Below are 22,519 nucleotides of genomic sequence, written 5' to 3' on the forward strand. Positions count from 1 at the left end.
GGGCGAGCCTGCCCAGTCCGGCCAGGCGCCCCCGACCGCGCTCGGGCGGTGGCGGTTGGGGCGGGGCGGGACGTACCAACAGCCCTCCGGGGGAGGACGCCGTGACGCCCCCTCCCACCAGCCTCCCATGGCGCCCTTGATACCAACGGGAACCCCCCGATGCGCGGGGGGAGTCTGGGAGTCCCACAGAAGGGGTGGGAGAGGTGGGGGCGAGGCGACTCGCTCCTGGGCGGGGGGAAGGTGGTGAGGGTCGCGGTGGAGGCGCCCGGCACACGCGTCCCGCCTTCCCTCGGTCCCCCTCCCGGCGGCGGGTGGTGCGGCCCGCTCTGAGAGGGCGGGAGCCGCGCGCCCCGCCCCGCTCAGTGACACAGGCTCCGTGTGGGGAGGCGCCGGCGGCGCGGGCAGCGGGACCGGGCGGGACTGACCGGGCGTCGTAGCGGCGGCGACTGCGAGCCGAGCCCGGAGCATGGCCGGGGCTGGAGCCGCTGCAGAGGCTGCTGCTGGTTTCCCTCCTTCGCCGCCTCCTCCCGCCCGCCGGGAACTTTTCCTAGCGGCTGGTGGCGGTGCCTCTCTCCGGTGGTGGCAGCGGCGGCGGCGGCTGCTGCGTTCGGCAGTGCCTCCCGGGCCGGGGCTGGGGCTGCTGGGTCTGGTTTTCTCTCGTTTCTGCTGCAGTAAGTGGAACTTTTCCCCTTGGCGGACGGGCGAGGGGGCGGGTGGAGGAAGAGGAGGGGAGAAACCCGAGCCCCAGCAGCGCCGGGGGACGCGGCCGAGTTGAGGGAAACTTTGTGTGGCGCCCGGCGGCGGGGAGGGGTGGCGGGGGCTGCCGGCCGCACTGCGCGGGGGGAACCGGGCGGGACGTGGCCGGGATGGTGGAAGAGGGAGGGATGCGAGGCGGGGTCCGAACCGGCGCCCTCACCGCGGAGACCCTCGGACTCTTTCCCCCAGGAGCATCAGCTGCGGCCGCCGCCGGGAGAGTGTCTGTCCTGGGAGGCCAAGTTTCTCTGGCGGTCGGGCTGGGGTGACCGCGGGCCGGGTGGGGCAGCAGGGGAAGTTTATTCTCCGTGGCTGGGGCTTCCCCCGGCAGACGGCAGGTTACCCGCTGTAATTCCTGTCCTGAGCGGCGGAATTTCGCTTGTTTGCGGGAATTCACGGGCGCTTCCCCCCCTTCTCCTTTCCCGTCTTGTAGGAAGGACAGAAGGATCTTGGTGTTACCAGGGTGCGCCTGGGGGGAGGAATAGTACGCGCTTTGCCTGCGGCGATGTGTTGTTGTTCCCTCTCACTGAGGGTGAAACCCGGGCTGGTTTCGGGGTTGGGTCACTCTCCGCTGCTGTGAGGTGGGGTCGTGTGCTTGCTCTATCTACATCACCCGCATCCTGAGCAGCTGCTGCCGGGGGCACTGCGGTGCGGGGCCCCGCCGGGCTTGGCGTGACCACCCGCAGGAAAATGCCATCACCGATCCCCCCCTCCTCCTCCTGTTCATCTTCCTGTGGGGAACTGCAAGCGACGTAGCAGTTGGAAACGGAGCAAGAATTTATTTATTTATTTATTTATTGTTTATTTATTTATTTGTGTTGTACTGCATGCGGTGTAGTGTGCGTAGTGTCATTTTTATTTTTATTTTACAGCAGTGGAAGATGAGTGGGGATAAAAGTAGACTTGGACAAGAGCAAATCAAAAACCCTCATCCTGCCGTTGTATTCCCAATGCAGTAATGAATAGTTGGCAAGGATGTTTTATTATAGGAGACGCTGTGTCCCTTCCCTCTTTAATGAAGGAGGAACAAGTTAGAGGAGGTAGTCTCTGGAGGTTCATGTGATAAAAATACCCAGGAACGAGCAAGCCATGCCGCCGTAAAACACTGGTGTAGTATCTGAGAAGTGCTTTCTCAGGGAGGGAGTTGAGGCGCTCTAGGATTGTGCTCGTGCATGTAATAGTCTCCCCCCTCTGGCAATGATGTAGCTTTCAAAAAAGATGATTGTTACTAAGTTTGTAAATATTGAGAAGGCATCACATTTCAAACTTTAAGGCTTGAAGACTTAGTTTTCATATGGTTGGCAAACTTTTTGCACTAGCACTCTTCTCCCTTCCCTTTGTTCAGGGTTATTTCTGCTCTTTTGCAATTAAAAAGGTGAAGTTGCAGACTTGACATAACCTTGACAAGCTATTTTTACATCTAAATGTGAAGTTAATAGTAACAATGAAGCTAAGAGCATCTGTGCCTAGTGTCATACAGCGACTCAACCATTTTAGTCTTGATGAGTGTAATTCGGATGTCAGTCTTCTCAGATTCTTTTTTTTGCATAAGTGAACTTGACTGATAACACTTCAGAACATCTGCCAGAAGCGGCAATGTTGTGTTGAAATAATTTTCTTCTTTGAGCACAAAGTTTTGAAGTATACTCTCTGGATAAAAGGGAAAGCTTAAAAAATTGCTACAGACTTCTGGATTTGGAGGTAATCAGCAGGGGAAGAGGTTTTTTGTCGATATCTTGGGTTTTACTTTTCACCTTGAAATTTTCCACAGTTGTTTTCATTATTTCTGTACCTGTAACATGTGAAGGAAAAATATTATTACTGTGGCTCTTAAGAGTGCACTTAAATATATTTTGAGCATATTTACATGTTGGTGGAGCCCAAAACTGCGTATTACTTTTGGTTGTCTTTTCTCCTGCTACTCAGCCAATTCTGATAATGCTAGCAAAAGGAAGATTTGAAAATGGTACCACAAAAAATCTCAACCCTAGTAGAATAAAGTCGCTACAAAACCAAATCAATTTTTATCTAGTCATTTCAATTGACAGTTAGAAACAATGGTTTATTTGAGCTGTAGTTCCTCAGAGAAATATTGCCAAAAATCTCTCAACCCTCACACCAAAAGACTGAAGGGGGAAAGAGAAAATATATCAGAAATCTGAAATAACAGCAACTTTTCTATTTTTGAGTAAAAATAGACCTACTTTAATAAATGCTGCTTCTTTTATGAAAGCAAGACTACTTCAGGTTATATGTGCAAGTACTCTTCCACTTCCCAGTCAAACAGTGCACGATGTAACAAAGGACGTACTAAACTTATGTGATCAAACAGTGTAACCTTGGACTGGGGGACATGTATGGCATCCATAAGAAACATCATCAAATCTACTTTAATCTATAAAGCAACTTATTTTGCATTGTAACAAAAATTTTTCAGCTGTGCTGTAAATGAGGACCTGTGTGCTACTAAATAATGAATTCCTCATCATTGCAGTACTTCATTAGTTTGCACACAGTGAAAAGTTTTTTGCAAAATTTTTTTGGATGTAAGCATGAATTAAAAATAAAGTGAGGTGAATAGAAAGCGAAGGTGTACAAGATGCATTTTTAAGGTATTTTGTCAAAGAATAATTCGATTTTTTTCAATTTAAATTGCTGGCTATGTTAAGTTTCTCAGTAATGCTAGACAAAGAAGTACACGTCTTCTAAGATCCCAAGGAATTTTTCTTCTTAAAGGCACCTGGAATACAGAACTCCAGGCTAGTAGTAGAGCTGGAAAGATTGGGTTATAAAGGTGTAGATAATATAAGTGTGCAGTGTACCATATACAAAAATAGTTTTAAAACAAGAAAATTCCGAAGTAATTATTGACGAGAACAATCTGACTAGAAACATTTTTACTAATTTTTCAGGTTATGTCATGGCAGATTAGAATGTCAAGCAAAGCAGGTTACTAACTTGTAAATGGGAAGATGTAGTAGAGTGATTAGAAAGACAACAGAATGTGTTTTTTCTTCATTGCATGTTAAAATGGTTTAGAAATCCATGTCTAAATATGCATTTATTTTTTGAAAATAGTATGGAAGTAAATGCCCATTTGAACAAGTGTTTGGTGAAGCAATATGACAGCCGTGAAAGAAGGAATAGAAATGCTGTAGAAGGTATTTGAAAAGTTGGAATGAAATAGTGGTGAACCATGGGCAGTGTATGAAACTGCTGTGTGAAGAAGTATAGCAGCTGCACTGGTATGAACAGATAGGAGGATTTGAATCTGGATTGTTTGATAATTAACAAAATTTTTTTTAAAACTTGCCGGAAGTTTGTCCAGCCTGTACTTGAGGACTAGTAGGAATATGAGGTGTGATCTTTTGAAAGAATTCTTAGCTGTTTCATTGTGGTAAGTCTGTCATTTTCAATGTTACTGTTACACTGCGATTCTTTTGGTGTGCAAGAACTTCCATATATATGGGAATGAACTACAATGTTATTTGAGTTAGGCTCTGAATGCTTGGGGTATCATAAAAGAATTGTTATGGTTGTTTAACCACTTGTGCTACATAGCAGTTGAAAAGTTACTTGATTTAAACAGTGTTTCTCTTCTTAACTTAAGAACTTCTTTGTCTTCTTAACTTTATGTCACAGAATATGAATACTGTTTGATAGTGAACAAAAGGTAGCTCTAGCAGGATTTATTTTTTGTGAGATTAGAGAGTCAAGTATCCTGCTTAGAAATATGGTCAGATCTAGGTTGTTTTCTTTCTGATCCCTTTTATGTAGTATTGCTGACAGGGTAATATTGAGAAACAAAGGACTGTTCCGTAGCAGGAGAAGCAAAAATATGTAACCTTTATAGAGCACCTGTACCAGTTGATTACCTTTCAGGTGCTGGTAGTAGAGCTTTTAAGGTAAACACAATCTGATATGAGAAAGGAAAAGGAGCTGGGAGTGTGTTGCTTCAGAAAGCAGTGTGTGGGGCTAGTGAGTGGAGCACTTGTGGAGCTCAAAGGAAAAATAAGTTGGAAATTCTAGAATCAAAAGTGCCAGCTGCCTGCAGTGCTGTTGGTAAATGTTGTCCTTTTTTAGTGTTGATTTGATTCTGTTCAAGAGCAATAAACTTTGCATCTGGTGTTACACCAGCCTGTTGCTGTGGAGGTGGCCTGCCCTGCTGCTGTGTGGCTGAATTCAGCTTTGTCCCAACAGCTCTTTCTCAGAAGGTACGGTGGCAGACTGCTCGGATATGTGTGCAAAGAAGTGAGAATGCTGAGATGTGTATTGTCTGCTTGATCTGGAGCCCCCGTACACTTTAAGAGGTTAAAGGTGGCTCTGTGATGACAGATTGCTTTGCTTTGGCACTGTTTGTGTTTGTACTTCTTGTTTCCAGTTTTGGATGAATGTGTTGTATTGAATGAGGATTATTGGAACTTTGGTTGTTTTTGTTTGTTTTTTCCCTGATGACTTCTCTTTTGATTGGTATGTGGGTTGTTATGCAGAAGTTTCTGTCAGGAGTTTTCTAAGGCAACTGACAACTAGAATTGAGTGATCAGATTTGCTAAGTGAAAAATAGGTATAGGTGCAATTATTTAATTATTATTACTTAGTTATGCCCCATGTTCTTGGGTTTCATGGTTGTTGGAGGTGGAGATATGTATGGCCTTTAAAGCCACCCTTTACCAAAACTCTTCTGTGTTCCTATGGTTTGTTTTTGGTGGGGTTGGCCTGTCTAAAACTAGATTTTTGAGCAGTGCTTATTTGAAAGGCAATTGTAGTCAGTGCCACAGGGTTCATAGGTATCAGAAATGCAGTGATGTATTTTTATTGAGAGGATGGAGATGATGAATTTTTGATTAGGCATGAAATAGGTTGATCAAACTTTCTTGTTAAAGGTAAAGGGGTCATTAGTAGTATTCTTTATTCCTGGTTAGAAAGCTGAAGGATTGCCTGGAAAAGAGTATCATCTGAGTTTGGGAAGAAATCAAGAAATTTGGGAAGAAGAGCTAAGAAAGAAAAGGTGGGAATAGCTGAATGGGGAAAAATGCAAGTAAATACATGAGAGGCAAATTAAAGAGTGACGTGCAGTAAAGGCTGTGTGAGGGGAAATAATTATTGTCTTTCTGTCTCTGTCATGGGGAGATGATAAAGCCATTGAGTGAAAGCCTATCTTTCTCTGTTGGATGTCCTGAATGGTGAAGGTGTAAAACAGTGTGTTAAAAGGAGGTGGATGTGTGTATGAGTGAGGCTCCTGAGGGGGCTCATGGACTATATTTACATTGATTCTAGAAAAGCTGGCCTATGGTTGCTTATTACACAGCTTAGTACATTAGCTCATGATGAAAGGCTTTGAGGTGTAGCACAACTTCCAAGTGATGGTGAAAACACCATAACTTTTTGTGTTATCCCATACACAAATGCTTCAGGAATTACTTTTCAGGTAATTGACTTTCAGACTTTGGACTGTTTCAAATGTGGACCCAAAAATTTTTCTTTCTGTCCATAAGTTAGCAATTGGACAGAAAGAAGAAAATTGGCAGCAGGAATGAAAAGAACTTCAAGGTCTTAAAGCTTCTGTTGATGTCCTCTACTTGGCTTTTTCAAGTGTATGAGGATGGTAAAGGTAGGTAAAGTTTAGCATGTTATCAAGGTCACTTCTAGTTCAAGTAATGAAAAGCAGTAACAAGCTTCCAGACAATCCTTTTATCATAGCTGCATTCTTTTGTTCAGTATTTTTTCTTCTTTTCAGTTGTTTTTCAAGTAGTGTACAGGAGTAAGAGCAGTTTTAATTTTTTAATAATGTAAAATAGCATCCATCTTACTCTATGTGAAGGCTAGTCAAGTACAACTCTTGAGTTGACAGGGATACTGAGATGATCTGCAGCAGTAGACAGCTCTTGCCCAATTCCGTTCCCCAACCCCCTTCCCACATCAGATTTTCATTATCTGGTATTTAAGATAACGTTATATGTCTACAGGGATTCATTGTTTTCTCCTTTTCCATTAGTCAAGGTTTGTATAACATGATAGCTCTTAAACTAGTCCTGGGATTAGTTTGTACAGAGCAGAATGTTTTCCAAAAATGACTTGTTTTGAATACTTGGCAGGTGCTATCAGTGTAATGCAGTGGCATGTGCAAAATTTGGGGTCATTCAAATGCCAATCTCCTGCTAAAGGTGAATAAAGACTAGTTAAGGAGGTCTCCATAGCTGATATGTGTACAGATGAGTGGAAAAAAACAGCTAAGCTAGCTTGATCAATTTATTGGTTAAATTATTAGCCACTCAGAAGATTTCAGATAAGTGTTGGATTTTACTTTTTCTTAATCCTGTATTGTGTGGGCATTCTTTGCCCACTTCTGTTGCTTTTTTTACTTGAAATACCACCCATGCTGCATGTGTTATATTGGTATAAGCTGAAGATTAATTATTGCTGGGACAGGCATAACCAAAACCAGCCTATTGGATGAAGAGATGCTAGAGAAAGAATGAGAAGAAGGTGTTCAAGATGGGTAACTTAATTTCTTTTCAGTGTATATAATTTGGTAGAAAAATAGTAACTTTAATCAAGTATAAGTTAAATTACGTCAAATACCAAGTAACTTCATAGCAACATAGCAAGATTAACTGTGGGAGCAAGACTTTTGACTTGTGCAACTTGGGGATAATTTCTTTACCCAAATTCCTTTAGTTTCTCCAACATCATCTGTTGACCCTTGCCACAGTGAATAACTAACTCTGCTAAGGTTGATTGCTAATGGTTGGAAAAGGGAAGTCAAGAGCTGTTAAGCTTAATATAATTTTTTAATATATTTGTAAAGGTTGATAATTGCATTATAAAAACCCACTTCTCAGCCCTTTACAAGTGATGCTGTTCCTGTGTTTGGAACACTTCAATGCATTGTTGATTTCAACTGCTAAACTTCCTTGAAACTGAAGCAATGTTATTATGACTTCATGAAGGCACTGTATCATTTAAAAATACCCTGTAGTTCTAAAGTAATCAACTATGAGAAACTGATGGTTGTGACCATATTATTAATCACTTTTAGGGAAATTTAAATGCATCCTGTTGAAAGTTTCAATGTGTTACGGGTAGCTGAGGTAGTATAAAAAAATCTACCTCAGGTAACTAAGAAGTGTAATATAGCTATTTATCCAGGGTAGGGTCAATAGGAAGAATCATATGAAGTTCTGTGTAGCTGTTTAAAGTATCAGAAGCAACTTGGACCTCTATTATTTGGAGCTCATGAGACTTCTTCAAAAGTACCAGCACAGTTTTGTGCTCCCAAATATGAGGCAGGTGCTGAGGTGCCTGGGAAAGGCCACTAAGGTAGGGAACCACCACATGATGTATGAAGGGGGCTGGAGAAGTGAGTTTGTTCAGCTTTGAGAAATGTCTGAAGTGGGGCATCCTAATTGCTGCTGGCACTGTTTAGTAGGCAGTGAGAGGGAAAATAAAATGAAAATGAAGACAGACTCTCCTTAGCTATGTACAGGGAAAGGATAAGAGGCAGCAGACACAAGCTACAACAAGGGAAATCACTATAATGTGTTAGCAGTGTGTTTTCTCACACACAGAATGAAGCACTGAAACAGGTTGTGGAACCTCTGTCCCTGAAAATATTCAGAACCTGACTATGGTATGACCCCTGAGCAATTTGATCTAACTTCAAAGTTGGCACTGCATTCAGTTGGGGATGGGATTGGATAACCTCCAGAAGTCCCTTTCAGTCTAAATGAGCCTCACAGTGTGCATGGGCAGGCAGGAGTTAGTATGCTATAGTTGCTAGCCCTGGAAGAAAAGTAAGAAGTTTGAAGTCTTCTATTTAGATTAAAATGTCAAAGTAATGTCTGACACAAGTTTTTCCTATAAATCAATTTGACTGCTAAAAACTTACTTCAAAATTTGATCTCATTGTTACTTCCTAATGTAAATTAAGTCTGTTAGAGAATTTGTTAAATGAAAATCTGGCTACATCTTTTCTGTTGTGCTAATAAATAGCCAATAAGAACAATCCTGTATAGCACAGCTGGGTGACGGGGTGAGACACACTGAAAATGTAGCTTAGCAGTAAATTGAGCAGTTATTGAGCAGCATTCCCTAGGCTTACTGTCACGATGCAGTTCCTGGACAAAGAAGGGTTAACTTTCTGGAATGGCCTGCATGGAGCTGGCCTTAAGAGCTAAAAAAAGCCAGCAGTGTCAGCAATGCAGGGGGCAGCAGGCATCCCATAACTTTGTAATGTAACTGGTAACTCATCAGATTTTTTAATGGACAGCTGAGATTTGCTGCTCCTGACAAAAGTTTGTTTTATATTTCATTGTAGGACCACAGTTGTTCAATATTGGCTGGTAACACTAAAACTTTACGGGTAACTGAAAATGTGAAGTTAATATTTAGCTGTCCTTCTGAAGTTGTCTGAGACTTTGCAACATTACATAGTGCAAAGTACAAAAGGCTCCCATTTTACATAGTGCAAAGTACAACCTCCCTTCTCTTCCCTCAGACTTCAGTTCTCCCCAGAGTGGGTGGTGTGTGGAAAGACAGCACATAAAACGTGAAGGAGTGGTCTGCTAAAGACAATCGGGGCTTTCCTACGGATTGAAGGTCCTGTTCCTTCCTCTAGAGGGACGTCACACACACATCAGTGCTCCTGACCAGTTTTTAATGGTTTCCTGGTTTCACTGTAGGGAGTACATGATGCAGGAAATGCTGCATCTTTACAACTGTTACTGAATGCTTCGAATTTCAGATACTGCTTACTGATTCCACAGAAAAGCCAAAAGAGAAACTGCCAGAACCCAAAGTCCTGATAAGAGTTTTAATTTAAAGCAATTCAAAAACTTTGCTTGTACAGAAGTTTTTGGTAGTTATTGGTAGTGGACCATGTACATTCATACCACTAAATGCAGTGCACAGTCTCTCTGATTCTGCCATGTCCCTTTCTCCATTTAAAGTTGAAGTGATGTTCAGTTCTGTGTGACTTGAACTTTTACTTTATTGTTCCTATGTAAAAGTAATATTCTACTAAAGACAAAGATGTTACTACAACAGTGTTTTTTCATTTGCCTTGTTCTCCTTAAAATGGCTGAAATACCCTAGATAGCTGATTTTGTGGTGGGTTTTTTTTGTTTATTTAAAGTTATGCCAAATCAGGAGGTCTGTGCTTAAAAGTTCTTTGTTAGGTTAGGAGTTTCATAGACCTTGCTTTTCAGTATGGCACACCTTTAAATGTCTGTAGTCCTGGCTTGTCAAAAACAGCCAGCATTTGTGGTGGTATCTGTCAGAATTAATTGGGGTTTTTTTGTTGACTTTTTAAACTGTGTTGTGTTTATACTGGATGAACAAAGGAAAGCAACCTGTGTGCTCTGACTTCATTGGCTTCATTCATCTGAACTGAACAGTTCAGAAATCCTCCTTTGCACCCTTACCTTTGAGTAGGTAAAATATGGCATTGTTCTAGGACATGTAGCTTGAATGTGATCACATTTTTATTAAACCTTATGTCTGAACATAGAGTTGAACAGTAATTGTGAAACTCAGAAATTGACAATTGGTTCTCTGAGTAGACCTAAGTTTGCCTTGAAAATGGATGGAGAGGTGGAGTCTGAGAAGTGCAGTGTAGTATCAGAAGAACAGAAAGTATATGCATATGAAAAACTAAGTTACTGAGTGACAAAATAATTAAGTACTGATATAGCACTGCACAAGTCTGTAAATACAGGCACAGAAATATGCTAATTCTTCATTTATATCTTCATTGCTTCTCCCAGCCAGCTGGGTTGACTGTCATTCCAGCATGTGTGCTGTGCAGTCATTAATATGTAGATTCTGGCTGACCATTGCAGCTTTCCCGTGCTGCCTGGTGTAAATCCTGTGAAATGCATGGAAGATCAGGTATTAATTAATTTGACTTCTCTAGTCACTGAACTTTCCCTGAGGAACAAGGACTTCTGAACCACAGGCAGGGTCTGTCTGATGAAGTAAGGTCAAGGGTTCTTTTCTAAAAGCGTTGATAGCTTGTGAGGAGGGTTTTAAACTATGCATGTTGAGATGGCCTCTGATTTTTCTCTAATCTGAAGAAAAACAAAGATGCAAGGAGCAATCAACAAGTGTCCAAGGGGGACATATGAGGGAAATTGTTTTTCTCCCTTCCACTGTGAATGCAGCACAAATGAGAATTGCAGACTTAGGATCTCATTTGCATTCCAGCAATATTGTGGAATAGGTTTCATGACTGGAATCACGCAATTAGCTTGATTTGTGTCTTTCAGGAAAGGCAGGCCAGCAAGGTGAAGAAGAGTGTCCAGAATGCTGGAACAAGACTGGTGTGGCTAAACAGAGAGTTGGAATTCAGGAAAATGAGAGTTTATGAGCTTTGAAATAAGAGGCAGGCCACTCAGGAGGACTACAAGGATGTGATGTTTGCAGGTGGAAAATTAGAAGAGCCACAGCCCAGCTGGAACTTAATCTGTCTACTGCTGTAAAAGAAAATAAAAAATTATTTTTACAGATACACAAGCAACAAAAGGAAGGCAAAGAAAAATCTCTATCTTTTATTGAATGTGGGGTGAAACAGTGACAAAGGGTGAGGTACATAATTAGTTTTTTGGCCTCAGTATTTAGTATCAAGACTAGTTGTTCCCTGCGTACCCAAACTTCTGAGCTTTTGGAAGACAGGGATGGGAAGCAGGATGAAGCCCCCATTATCCAAGGACAAATGGTCAGTGACCTGCTTAGACACACACAAAACTATGGGGCCAGATGCCATCCACCCAAGACTACTGAAAAAGCTGTCAGAAGTGCTTCCCAAGCCACTGTGAATCATTTACCAGCAGACCTGGTTCTAGTTCACTGGAAGTTAGCAAATGCGATGTCCAGCTACAAGAAGGGCTGAAAGGAGGAGCAAGGGGACTTAGAAGCCTGTCAGCCTAACCTCAGTGCCGGGGAAGGTTATGGAGCGTAAGATCATACTGAGTGCCATCATTCTGCATGTGTAGATGCGGCACTTGGACACTTATTTTAGTGGTGGACTTAGCAGTCTTTGCTTAGTGGTTGGACTAGGTAATCTTAAAGGTCTTTTCCAGCCTAAACAGTCTGATTTTTAAGTCCCACATCTGGACTGAGAAAGACCATAACCTATGCTGGTGAATGGAGTTAAGGGGCTGGAAGGCAGCTTGGCAGGTGCAGGTATAGAGCCCTGGTGAACAACAATTGAGCAGTATCAGCAGTTGGTCCTCACAGCAAGGAAAGAAGGCCTCATCCTGGGCTCTGCTAAGCATGACAGCAGATTGAGGGGAGGGGTCCTTAACCTCTCTTCATCTCTGGAGCCCTGTGTCCAGTTTGTGGCTCATGGTACCAAGGTGACACTGAGCTACCAGAGCAAGCCCCTAAGTGGGTCACTGTGTTGACTGGAGCACAGGGTGTGCAAGCAGAGGCCTCAAGAGCTGGGTCTGATCAGCCTGGAGAAGGGAAAGCTGCAGGAAAGGAGCCCTTATCTGCTGTGTATCAAGAACATTTTCTTCAGAGATGCCCCACACAAGGGAATAGAAAGTGGAGTGTGGGAAATCCTGAGCCAATGTAAGGAAGTAGAACTTCTCTGTGAGTGAGAAGGTGCCCAAAATATTTGAGGAATTGATGTCCAGTGGTGATACTCTAAACTTGACTGGATGAATCTTTAAGCAGTCTGATAAAACTGGACCTACTTTGAGCAGGACTGAGTGGCCTCTTGAGGTCCCTTCCCCCTTTACTTTCATGAAATCTTTATTCTATACGCCAATATTAGAGCTTGTTTGACTTTGCTAATGATAAAGGCATTGTGAAGAAACCTATGCCTAAGAGTTTACTTGTGTTTGTGGTAACTGCTGGGTAATTGACCTGGTTTCAAATGATCCCTATAGTTTATATCTGTGTTTGACATGACCTGTTGAACACTTTGGAGATATCATAGGATTTCTGTGGAAATTTGGTTGGTTGGGTTTTTCCCTCTCCTCTGGTACTGATGAATAGTGATTCCTGTGACTTGGAATGCATCTGAATGCTTCAGTCTGACAAATGAATTAGTCAAGAATATCTTAATAATTCTCATAATTTAGTCTCTTGAGTAGACATGAGCTTTTTGGGTAATCTAGCAAGATGCACATTATAGTTACCCTCATGGTTAGAATGGCAGCTTATGTAAATACCGCTACGTAGCAGAAAAGTGACTTGATACTTTATAATGAAAGAGAACAAACAGCAGTGACAAGAATCCTATACTGAAAGCTTTGTATTTTATTTTTGGCTTCTGATTGAGTTGCTTTGTTTTTTTTTTCTGTTAGTCCATGAAATGGCAAGTTTATTATATGGTAGTGTTGAAACAACAGCCATTTAACTTGGAAGGAAAGCTGTTTTCTGGACTGGCTTGGCATCAGGAGCACCAAGCCATGTTTTTGCAACTGTGGCTAGGTGGAGCAGAATATGCTGCTATGTCACTGGTAACTACCACATTTTGAAATGAAGCAGAAGTGATGGGCAGTAACTCCTCAGACTTCTGTGATATTTAGTGCTCAATCCTTCATCTCCAGTTTCTCTTCTCAAAAAAAAAAAAAAAAGAAAAGAAAAGAAAACAAAAAACGTGGCTTTTGTAACAGCATTACATTGCTTTCCTAAATACGGAGTGGTGAGGTCTGGAGTCTGGAAGGACGTGTCAGGGTATTTATCTGACCAGACCATTTAGTAGTCACTGTGGTCTGGGATTTTTTTCTGGAAGAATTCATGTGGTAGAATCTAGTTGTAGGTGTTGCTGGAGGATAGTAGGATCTTGTCTATTGCATTTCCTGGAGTATGAGGTGCCCTAATTATATATAATTCTTAGTTACTGAGAGCAAATTGGAATAAAGATGGGTTTCAGAGTTTTGAAGTACCTTAAGAAACTGAGGGATTGAATAGTTAAGCAAGCTGAAGTGTAGATGGCTGTTCAGTGATGCCCATGAGGCATCCTTTGTGGAGGAGAGTATTGAACTTTGTGTATGAATTACTATAAATATATAATATTTGTATAATTGCGAAGAAGGCCTTGAGTATGTGATGGTCAGTTGTGTGAGCTTTGCCAGAAGTCTGGTTTGAAGGAGCTGCCTGTACAAGGTCTGAAGTAGGCAGTGTACAGGAAGCATTTCCTGTGTCACGATGTTGGATTGGCATCCTCTTTGAACTTGTAGTAATGCCAGCTTTGAAATTTCTTAGTTCTGAAGAGTGTACTAGAGTTGAAACCTTTTAAGAATAAACTGATGTCCAAAAAGTGTCAATTTTTGTGTAATGTGTGACATCTGTATTATGAGAGGCAGTTTATATATAGAAGTCAGAAAATCAGAAGCACTAGCTAACTAAAATTAGGTGATTAGGTGTTCCTGTATATCTTACAGAGTTTCATCACCTTGAACTCACAGCCCTGAAAATAAATGAAGAGATTGAGCTTTTAAAATAAATTTAAGCAAGCAGCATTAGAGTTATGTCTAAGCATAAGGTTATAACTCATTATTGAACATGCTGAGAATGAGCTACTTTTCTCAAGGCTGAAAGCTGTCCTTTCTCCCAAATCTTATTTGTTGCTGAGAATATGACTTGTTTGTAAGGAGTGATTTGAGTGACTCAGCTGAGGACAAATAAAAGATTTTTTACAAAATATGTGACAAAAGATGAATATGTGCTTCTGGATCAGAATGAAAAATAAGTCATAGAGGAGACTGGTCAGGGGCTGTGATGAGGAGGAGAACCTTAACTGAAAAGAAGTAACTAAAGGATGCAAATAGAAGGAAATGAGAAATATATTCAATAAGAAAGTAGCTATTTATTTTAACAAGTTGCAATATTCAAGTTAAACCAAATACAAGCTGACCTGAAAAAAGTATCTGCAAGTGCTCTAAGTATGTGTTAGCTGAAAGCACTGGTGCTGTTTCATAATATATTTCAAATTCTGTGTACTGAGCATTAAAAATGAAATGGATTTGCCATTCTAGATACCATCAGTGTTAATTTCTATTTTGTGTTTTTTCTTCCTTCATGTGTAGCTGGTTGGTTTCTTGATTTGCAAAGCAAGTTGAAGATAGTCTTAAACACAGTTGAAGAAATACCAGGTTTCTAGGAGGAGAACTGGGAAAACTTACAAAAGCAGTGTATTCTGAAGTCTCTCCACAGCAGCAAGGTCTGGGTGAGCCCAGTGGTCATATAAGTGGTATTAGTGTATGGGATGGAATGTTGCAAGTAAGTTCCTGAAATGAGAACTTGTCATTAAGTCCTTCAGCATGCATGTCATATCGGCTAACAAGATTTTTAAGGAAGACTGGATTATTATTTTGCTGAAAGTGTCTGTTAATCTTACAATAACAAAGCCAATAAAATGATCATGTGCAGGATCAGCTTAGGTTTGTTTGGGAGTTTGTTTGGTTTTTTTTAATTACTAAATACCAAACCTTTCTAAAGGGTGTGGAGGTTTGTCCTTTTGACCAGGGTGTTCATTTGAGGAATTCATGTTCTGTAGCATCAAAGGTTTTCTTTATTTCAGTGGGCTTAGTTGCTTGTTTTCTGTGCTTCTGTTTTTGTTGGGTTTTTTTTACTGCTTTTACTCTTTTACTGGTTTATCTCCTTCCTAATCTTTGCAGGCATTCTCTTTTTGCTGTGTAAGTACTTTCAGACCTTTATCAGGTTACCTTTTATGAGAATAATAATGAGTTCTTCCAGTCCTTTCTTGTAGGTCATGTTTTCTAGGCCTTTGAGCACACTTCACTTTCAGACTCTCTAGATGGCTAATATATGATGTGTGCTGTTCAAGCTGAACAACTCCAGATGGAGCCTCACTGATGTTGGCTAGAGCATATACTTCTCTATTAGCATATTCTATAGTGTCACTTTCAGTTCTTGAAATGTAATCACTGTACACTTGCTGTAGCTTTCAGAACACTCTTTGCTCTCTAACCAGTTATTTTGCATCCTCAATGTGTTACTTAGACCTGTTCCTGCTGGCTGCTAGTCTAATTTGGACCCACTGCAGCTTGAAGGTATTTTTCTGCCTGACTGGGAAATGTTTGTTAAGTGTAACTTCACTTGTTTCTCTGTGTATAATGTATTAGACATCAGCCCCACCAAGATTCAGATGTACAACTCTCCTTTTGACCTCTAGCTTTCTGTTAAATATTTTGTTTGTGTTTAAGCTGGATGCCACATGGAGGACTTCAACCTTTCCCACCAGATTAGTTTGTGAGAACTATTGACTCATCTTACGTATTTCAAAAGATTTCTAAGATCATCTGTAACTGTTCAAAAAACTTTCCATTAAGAGGTTTGAGTTACATTAAGAACTGCTTGTTTCAATCTCTTCTGTGTATTTATGCCAATTGCTTTGCTACTTAGGGATTTGAATTTATTTAAAAGCGAGTATGAAGAATTTCGTGGTGGCTAGGCAGTAGTGGTGTGTATATGGATAACTTTTGAGCTACTTGCTTATTCTTACTACTTGTTTTTTGAGGGAGTGGGACTTGAAATGAGATATTCTTCTCCAGAAATGAGATATTATTCTCCTCCTTTTGAGCCTGGCCCATTTATTGGAAAAAGAGTACCTCAGTGTCCTGCTAATTTCCTTTTAAAGGAGATGGAATTGGAAGATTTGGTGAAACAGTTACAGAAGAACTTCCAGCTGCCTCATAGCATGCCGTACTTATTAGTTCAACATATTTTATAAACATCTGAAATCTTAGTGTCAAGATAAGTGTGTGTCTTAATTTGCTATGTGTTGATATGTGTAAAAGATTATAATGTAAGAACATGTAAAATAGACATTGATTTTAATATGGTCTAAGTTGAAATTCTACATGAAGTTTTAAAGTTCATGGGATTTTGTAAACATTTTAGTGAGTAGCTTGATTTAAAGTTTCAACCTTACAAAATTTGCTTTCTAAGAGTCTTTCCTAATTCCATTTGAATCATGAGCCTAACATTCCTTTTTAACTTCCTCTAGTGTCTTAGATTGTCCTGCTTCTTGCTACTAAAGGTCTGTGCAGCATGGTGGGAAGCAGAGTATGCAGGGGCACAAGTGCTGTCTTATGTGGAGTTAAACTAGTACAGAAGCACCAGATCACATGAGAAAATGGCATTCTGAAATAAGAATGGCGGGTAACAGCCATGTCTGACTTCAAGGGCAGAGCTTTTCTAAAGCTTCAGTTCCCGACTATGAGTTGGGCTCAAGCTAATGTTAAACTCTGAGTTATAACTACTTTGACTTTGTGTTGCATTGGAGTAAGGTGTCTTTTTGAAATCAGTTTCTTTGCTTTCTGTGTTGCAAATGTTAAGTCTTATAGATAATTGTTTATTGTGGAGCTGAAGAGGTTTGCATACTTTGTTGTCTGACTCCTTTGTGCAAGGATGGCAGTTCTTTGTCCAGTGTTGCATTACCTCCTGGCCTTTAAACAGGCAGTGTTATGCTGTCTTATGAATGGTAGCTGTAGTCTTCCTAACAATTATTTATATTCCTTGTTCCCTCTGTGTAGATGTATATGTTGATTCAGCAACTAGAGGGAGATAACTGACAGTATCTTCCATCAGCTGTGGGGAAGGAAGGAGCAGAGTAACGCAAGCCTCCTGGCTGAATGGTGTGATATCTTGTCAGCTGTACCCTTAGGAGCAGCCAGATGGAGGTTCAGAGTGTTTCAGAATTCTGCAGAACATCCTGTGATAGCACTTAACTGAGAATCTGTCTGTCTGGAACTTGATGTTAGTAAAACCCTTCAGCAACAGCTAACTTTTGAGACAGCACTGAAATTGAGACTGACCTCTTCATGTTAGTCTGATATTTAGGTTGCTTGGAAAAGATACAACTTGTGCAACTTTATTTTATAATTTTCAACTGGAAATTATGTTCCCCTTGCAATGGTTTTTGTAAGAAGTCAGGCTGTAGTCACCTAGTGGAGAGCTGCTCATGTGATAAACCAAGTCGAGATTGGAACCACATTTTGGGCCATTTGCAGGTGTAGAAAGTTAACATTCACAAGTTAATAGAACCATTTCCAAGTGGTGGACTTGCATGAGCTACATCATAATGTTTTTACTTTCCTGTTGGTATTAGGTTGAGTTCTGGTTTAGAAGGTAGAATCCCTTGAGCTAAAGTAAAATGAAAAAGCAACCTGAGAAAGCCTGAGAATTTCAGTAGTCTTGGCTTCAGACTATGGAATTGCTATGCCTCATTTCACCAAAACTTTTTACACTCTGGTAGGCTTTTGTATGCCTATAATAGAGTGTGCTAAACACTAAACAAGGCTTTAAGTTTTGCTCTCTGAGATGGAAGTAATGTTTTTCTTCCTTAAAAAAATAAGGCAAGTACTGTACAAAAAACGGAACTTGAGCCGAGTCCTGTAAATGCAATGCTAATAGAAGCTAATCTCATGCTGTTCCTGATCCCAGCTCGCTTGTCCCCAGAAAAACTAATTGATACTCCACCTCAAGCAAGGATTGTGACAAAGCAGATCCTTGGGTGAGAGTAACACTAGGTTATAGTACTATATCTTTGATGCAAGTGCAGTTTTTTCCTAAGTACTTGCTTAGCACTTCTAATTGGAAGCTAGTGTTGAGGCATTTTGTACTAGTTAATCTTAAATATCTTCCATTCCTTGCTTCTGATCTTTTTTTGACATAGTAATTTGATTGTGCCCTGGTGCTCAAAAGACACACTGACTTCTTCCCAGTCATTTATGCATATATTTTTATAAAGCCTCAAGTTGAGGTTTCATCATGTTTTCTGCAGTGTCTTAGTGATTTGCTTTTCCAGCTAAACAAATCTGAAAATGCCACTAGATTTATGGAGCTGTGTTCATTGCCTATTTTGCATTGCCACTTGTAATTGACTGAGCTAATTCAGAAAGTTAAATCAGGAAGAGAACGAATGAGTTTTTGTAGGTAGGGGTCTTTTAGGTACCTGATGAGTGCTGACACAGGAGGAGGAGGACTGCGAGAATAAGCTTTCTGATATCAGCTGAAATTAAAGTGACCAAACAATAATGCTTAGCATGACCTTAAGAGTGTTCCATGGCAAGTTCTGCTGACATAGCGACTTGCTGTCAGCAACATGGGATGTTCTTGTTGTTTTGCTCCATTCTTGATTGGAATTCTGCTGAATTCCCTGCAACTAGTGTGTGCCAAGGCCACATATACCCATAAGCTGAATAACTTGCTGATAGAGGGGAAACAGTCACTTTTATGCTCTTCTGCAGTTTGGCTTTGTCTTGTGGAAATAGTTGGCAGGTTGTGGGAAATCAGTGGTTCAGAAGTGTCAGTATGGTCACCCTGTCTTGCCAAACTGTTCTACTAAGTGGGTAACAAAATGCATTTCTTTTATAATTAGACTTGTTCATGGCTGCTTCATTTAGAAAATCTAAATCTGCTATTTTTTGCAACAAATAACAAGCATGTAAATGTGGAAAGTATTCTGTCGTTCCATAGCATGAGTACTTTGTGTTAAGAAGGTTGTCATATAATTCCTCAGTATCTTTTTTTCAGTTAGTGGTAGAAACTTAATTCAGAATTTATATTGAGCAGATTGTTATCATGGTCAGTATTTGATAGCACCTAGTTCTGTGGCTCTTAATGCTGCAAGTGAGCCTTAGGGATCTTTTTGTTTTGTTTACTCTTTAAACTCTCTGTCAAGGTACGTGAGTAGAGGCAGTGCCTTGCTGTTTCAGGCAAGATTCTTGACTTTATTGCCAAGCATTGGATCACTGTGATCAAAAGTCAGTTAGTGAGTAGGGACTTAGCTGAAATTGAATCATGTTAAAATGCTTGAGATGGCAATCTCATCAGGCTGCATGTGAAACAGTACAGGACAAGCTTATGTATTCCAAGGGAGCAAAAAAGGAAAGGGAAGGCAGGTCTGTAAAAATTAGGACAAATATATGGAAAAAGTAAGCAATGATGCTGTGTTTGCCTTGAGAATTTATGAAACATCTTGATTACTAAGTAAATACAAAGTGTATCCCTAAGGTTTGTTGAGAATGACAAACTTGAGTATTATGAACATGAAGCAGAGAAGGTCAGATTTCAAGAGGAGGAGGGCTAGGATTCATTAAAACAATAAATGTATGTCCTATGTGCCAGTGCTTTGGATCAGTTAAGAACCTGATTAGTGTGGTCTTGAAGTGTCTTGGTCTTGAACCTTGAGCATTGTAAGCCTCTAAATGTGTGATTTTGGAGGATGTTCTTGAACTACAGTCTGTGAGCAGAATACTGACTCTCGAGTGGAAGCCTTTATGTCAAAGGAAATCCTTACCTTAAGAAGGCTGAGCCTTGGAGAGCCCTAAATATCTGCATGATAATTAGCTTGCTAGTTTGAACTATTAGCTTGATTGCTCTGCAAGTACAGCTAGTAAAATAATAACTGGATGGAGATTAAAACATAATAAAACGTGTTCCAAATTAAATATGTGGTGTTAACACTTCAGGTTTAAACTATTTCTAGCACTTTAAACACTTTGGAGTCTATATACTGTTGTATAAGCTATATGTAAGTTCAAGTTAAATAATTTGCGTAGATAAGTTGATTATTTTATTTTTTGGTTAGTTGGTTTTTTTGGTTGTTTTTTTTTTTTCTGTCTTCAGAGTCTGAACACATATCAGAAGATGAGATAAATGTAAAGATGTAAAATTTGGAGCAGCGATCTGTTAGCTCTACTTCCCTTGCTGGACAAGGTGAAGGAAAAATATCTAACTGATCATCATTCTATAGCTGCAAGTGTGTTTAAGTCTATAAATATATGTGGGTCCTGCTCAGTTCAGTCTGTAAATCTTGAAAATAGTAGCAATGAAAAAGTTTTGCTTCTGAAAATATTCATGTAATTCATGTGAGAACACAATGTTCTCATGGCACAAATGAGCTGTTAGAAGTATGCCTTGGTGAGAAAATTGTGCAGTATTGACTTTTGGAATATACAATGGTCATCTTTATGTAACTAAAGCCTCCAATTACTGGGAGCAGATTTGACAAAAAAAAAGTAAAAGGAAGCAAAAGAGATGTGTTCAGTTAACTGGGATGTTTTTTCAGTTCAGTTTGTTACCTTCACCATAAGTCTGAGCAGTTTTTGTAAGTTTACTTATGGGGCTTTTCTATACTAAGTTGTTTGGGGTTATATACAGCTAATCACTATGTAAAAGTTTAATATAGGTTAAGATTCTGTAGATTTAACTGTTGCAAAAAGCTGATTCCTGAATGAAATTGTGGGTTTTTTTTTTTAAATGACATTACAGAATCGCTATATCCTGTACATTCTGAAATACATTTCACAAATGTCACTTGTGAGCCTTATTTATGAGGTAGAAGCAATAGTCAAATACTTTTTAGGGAACATTGTACCTTATGTTTAAATGTTGCAATGGTGAGTGGAGACAAAGCTTGGGTAGAACTCTGTGCATGTCAGTTTGCAAATAGTTGCCCTCTTTCCAGTGTCTGTCACAATAGTGTGTCAAGTAAGAGGCATGAGGAGAATAGACAGAATGTTCTTGCACTACTTGTCATGGCAGATATTCTCTATATGAAACATGTTATGGTTTGGGGGTTTTTTTTGACTTGCTATTTTTTGTCTCTTCACCAGACGCACTTAGTGACTGATGTATCAACAATATTGGTCTAAATTTCTGGCTTAGCTTGACTTACTTGTGTAACTTAAAGTGTTCATACTATTGATGTTAGTCAGTAGTTTTATACTGAAGAAATCCATAGCTAAATCACTTTTTTGGGTGACTTCATTGACTCAGAAATGGTTTGAACAATGAAAAATCAATTGATGCAAAGCGGAAAGCTTTTAACAATGGACTCGTAGATAAAGACATATAAAGACTTCTTTCCTGAACACATGACTTGACTTTTGTGTGAACTTGGTGAATGAAGAGGCAACTCATGTCTCAAGTTGAATGACTTCTTCATGCTTATGAGAATGGGGCTAATAAAATTTCTACTTAACTTTTGCTTCATCGGTGAACTTCCTCAGTAACAGCTTGAGTACTGATTTGGTATCTGAAGAGAGAATCAGAACATTTGAAATAGCTCTGTTAAAATCTGAGCACAGGAGAAAGAAATAACATTGTGGACTAAGACTTCGGTTCCTTTTTGTCAGGCTAGTTTGCTCCTAGAGAACTAATGAGTGAAGTTGCTGGAGCATCTGTTTGGCAAAAGAAAATGTGAACCTGTGGTATATTTTGAACTGCTTTGTCCTAGTGGATTTCCCTTTTTGAAGAGGGTGGAGTAAAATGCTGAGCTCAGAACGTAGTTGCTAGTGTGCAAGGCATTTTAGGTATTAAACGGAAATATGCTGAATCCTAAGCAAGAAATTGACTACTCTTGCATATTTGCTGACTTGAGAGAAAATCTTGTGAGAAGACACCCCACTACACTGAAGCAGAAAGATGGCACATGTATGATGGTACATGTCTTCATCACGAACTAGGGTAGGAAAGTTCAAGTTGAGGTCTGTGAGTGACTGTCACTGTAAACATGGAGTGGTTTGTGGGATTTTGATAATGGCTTTTTGTTTGTTTTTTTAATTGTTGCTTTGCTTTTAAAATATTTACTGATGTCTAAGTGCTGAAAGTTACTTATTTCTACTTCTAAAAGATAAGACTTAATAAAGATTATTTAAGGACAAACACGTAAGTGCAGCAGTTTAACTTAAGTTTTTGCTTGATGCTCTGTATCAGTTACCAGACTGCTGAAAAGTACCCTGTCTTGTTTTTTTTGGTAAATCTGAATTCACTAAATGTTTGT

The 22,519-nt window shown here is 40.1% G+C and overlaps 1 protein-coding gene across 4 annotated transcripts in view; it reads left to right on the forward strand.

Annotated features, from left to right (window-relative positions):
- Positions 1-377: 377 nt before the first annotated feature.
- NECTIN3 (nectin cell adhesion molecule 3) overlaps positions 378-22,519 on the forward strand; it is a 57,880-nt gene continuing 35,738 nt past the window's right edge. For all 4 annotated transcript variants that reach the window (XM_014253399.2, XM_088051482.1, XM_088051483.1 and 1 more), the window contains exon 1: positions 378-671. In XM_014253399.2, coding sequence (XP_014108874.1) covers positions 467-671 — 205 coding nt within the window. In that variant the 5' untranslated portion in view covers positions 378-466. The remainder of the gene's footprint in view (positions 672-22,519) is intronic.

Source organism: Pseudopodoces humilis, chromosome 2, assembly GCF_049639895.1.
Source record: "Pseudopodoces humilis isolate 2021_Gansu_Grassland_sample_001 chromosome 2, ASM4963989v1, whole genome shotgun sequence".
Classification (NCBI taxonomy): domain Eukaryota; kingdom Metazoa; phylum Chordata; class Aves; order Passeriformes; family Paridae; genus Pseudopodoces; species Pseudopodoces humilis.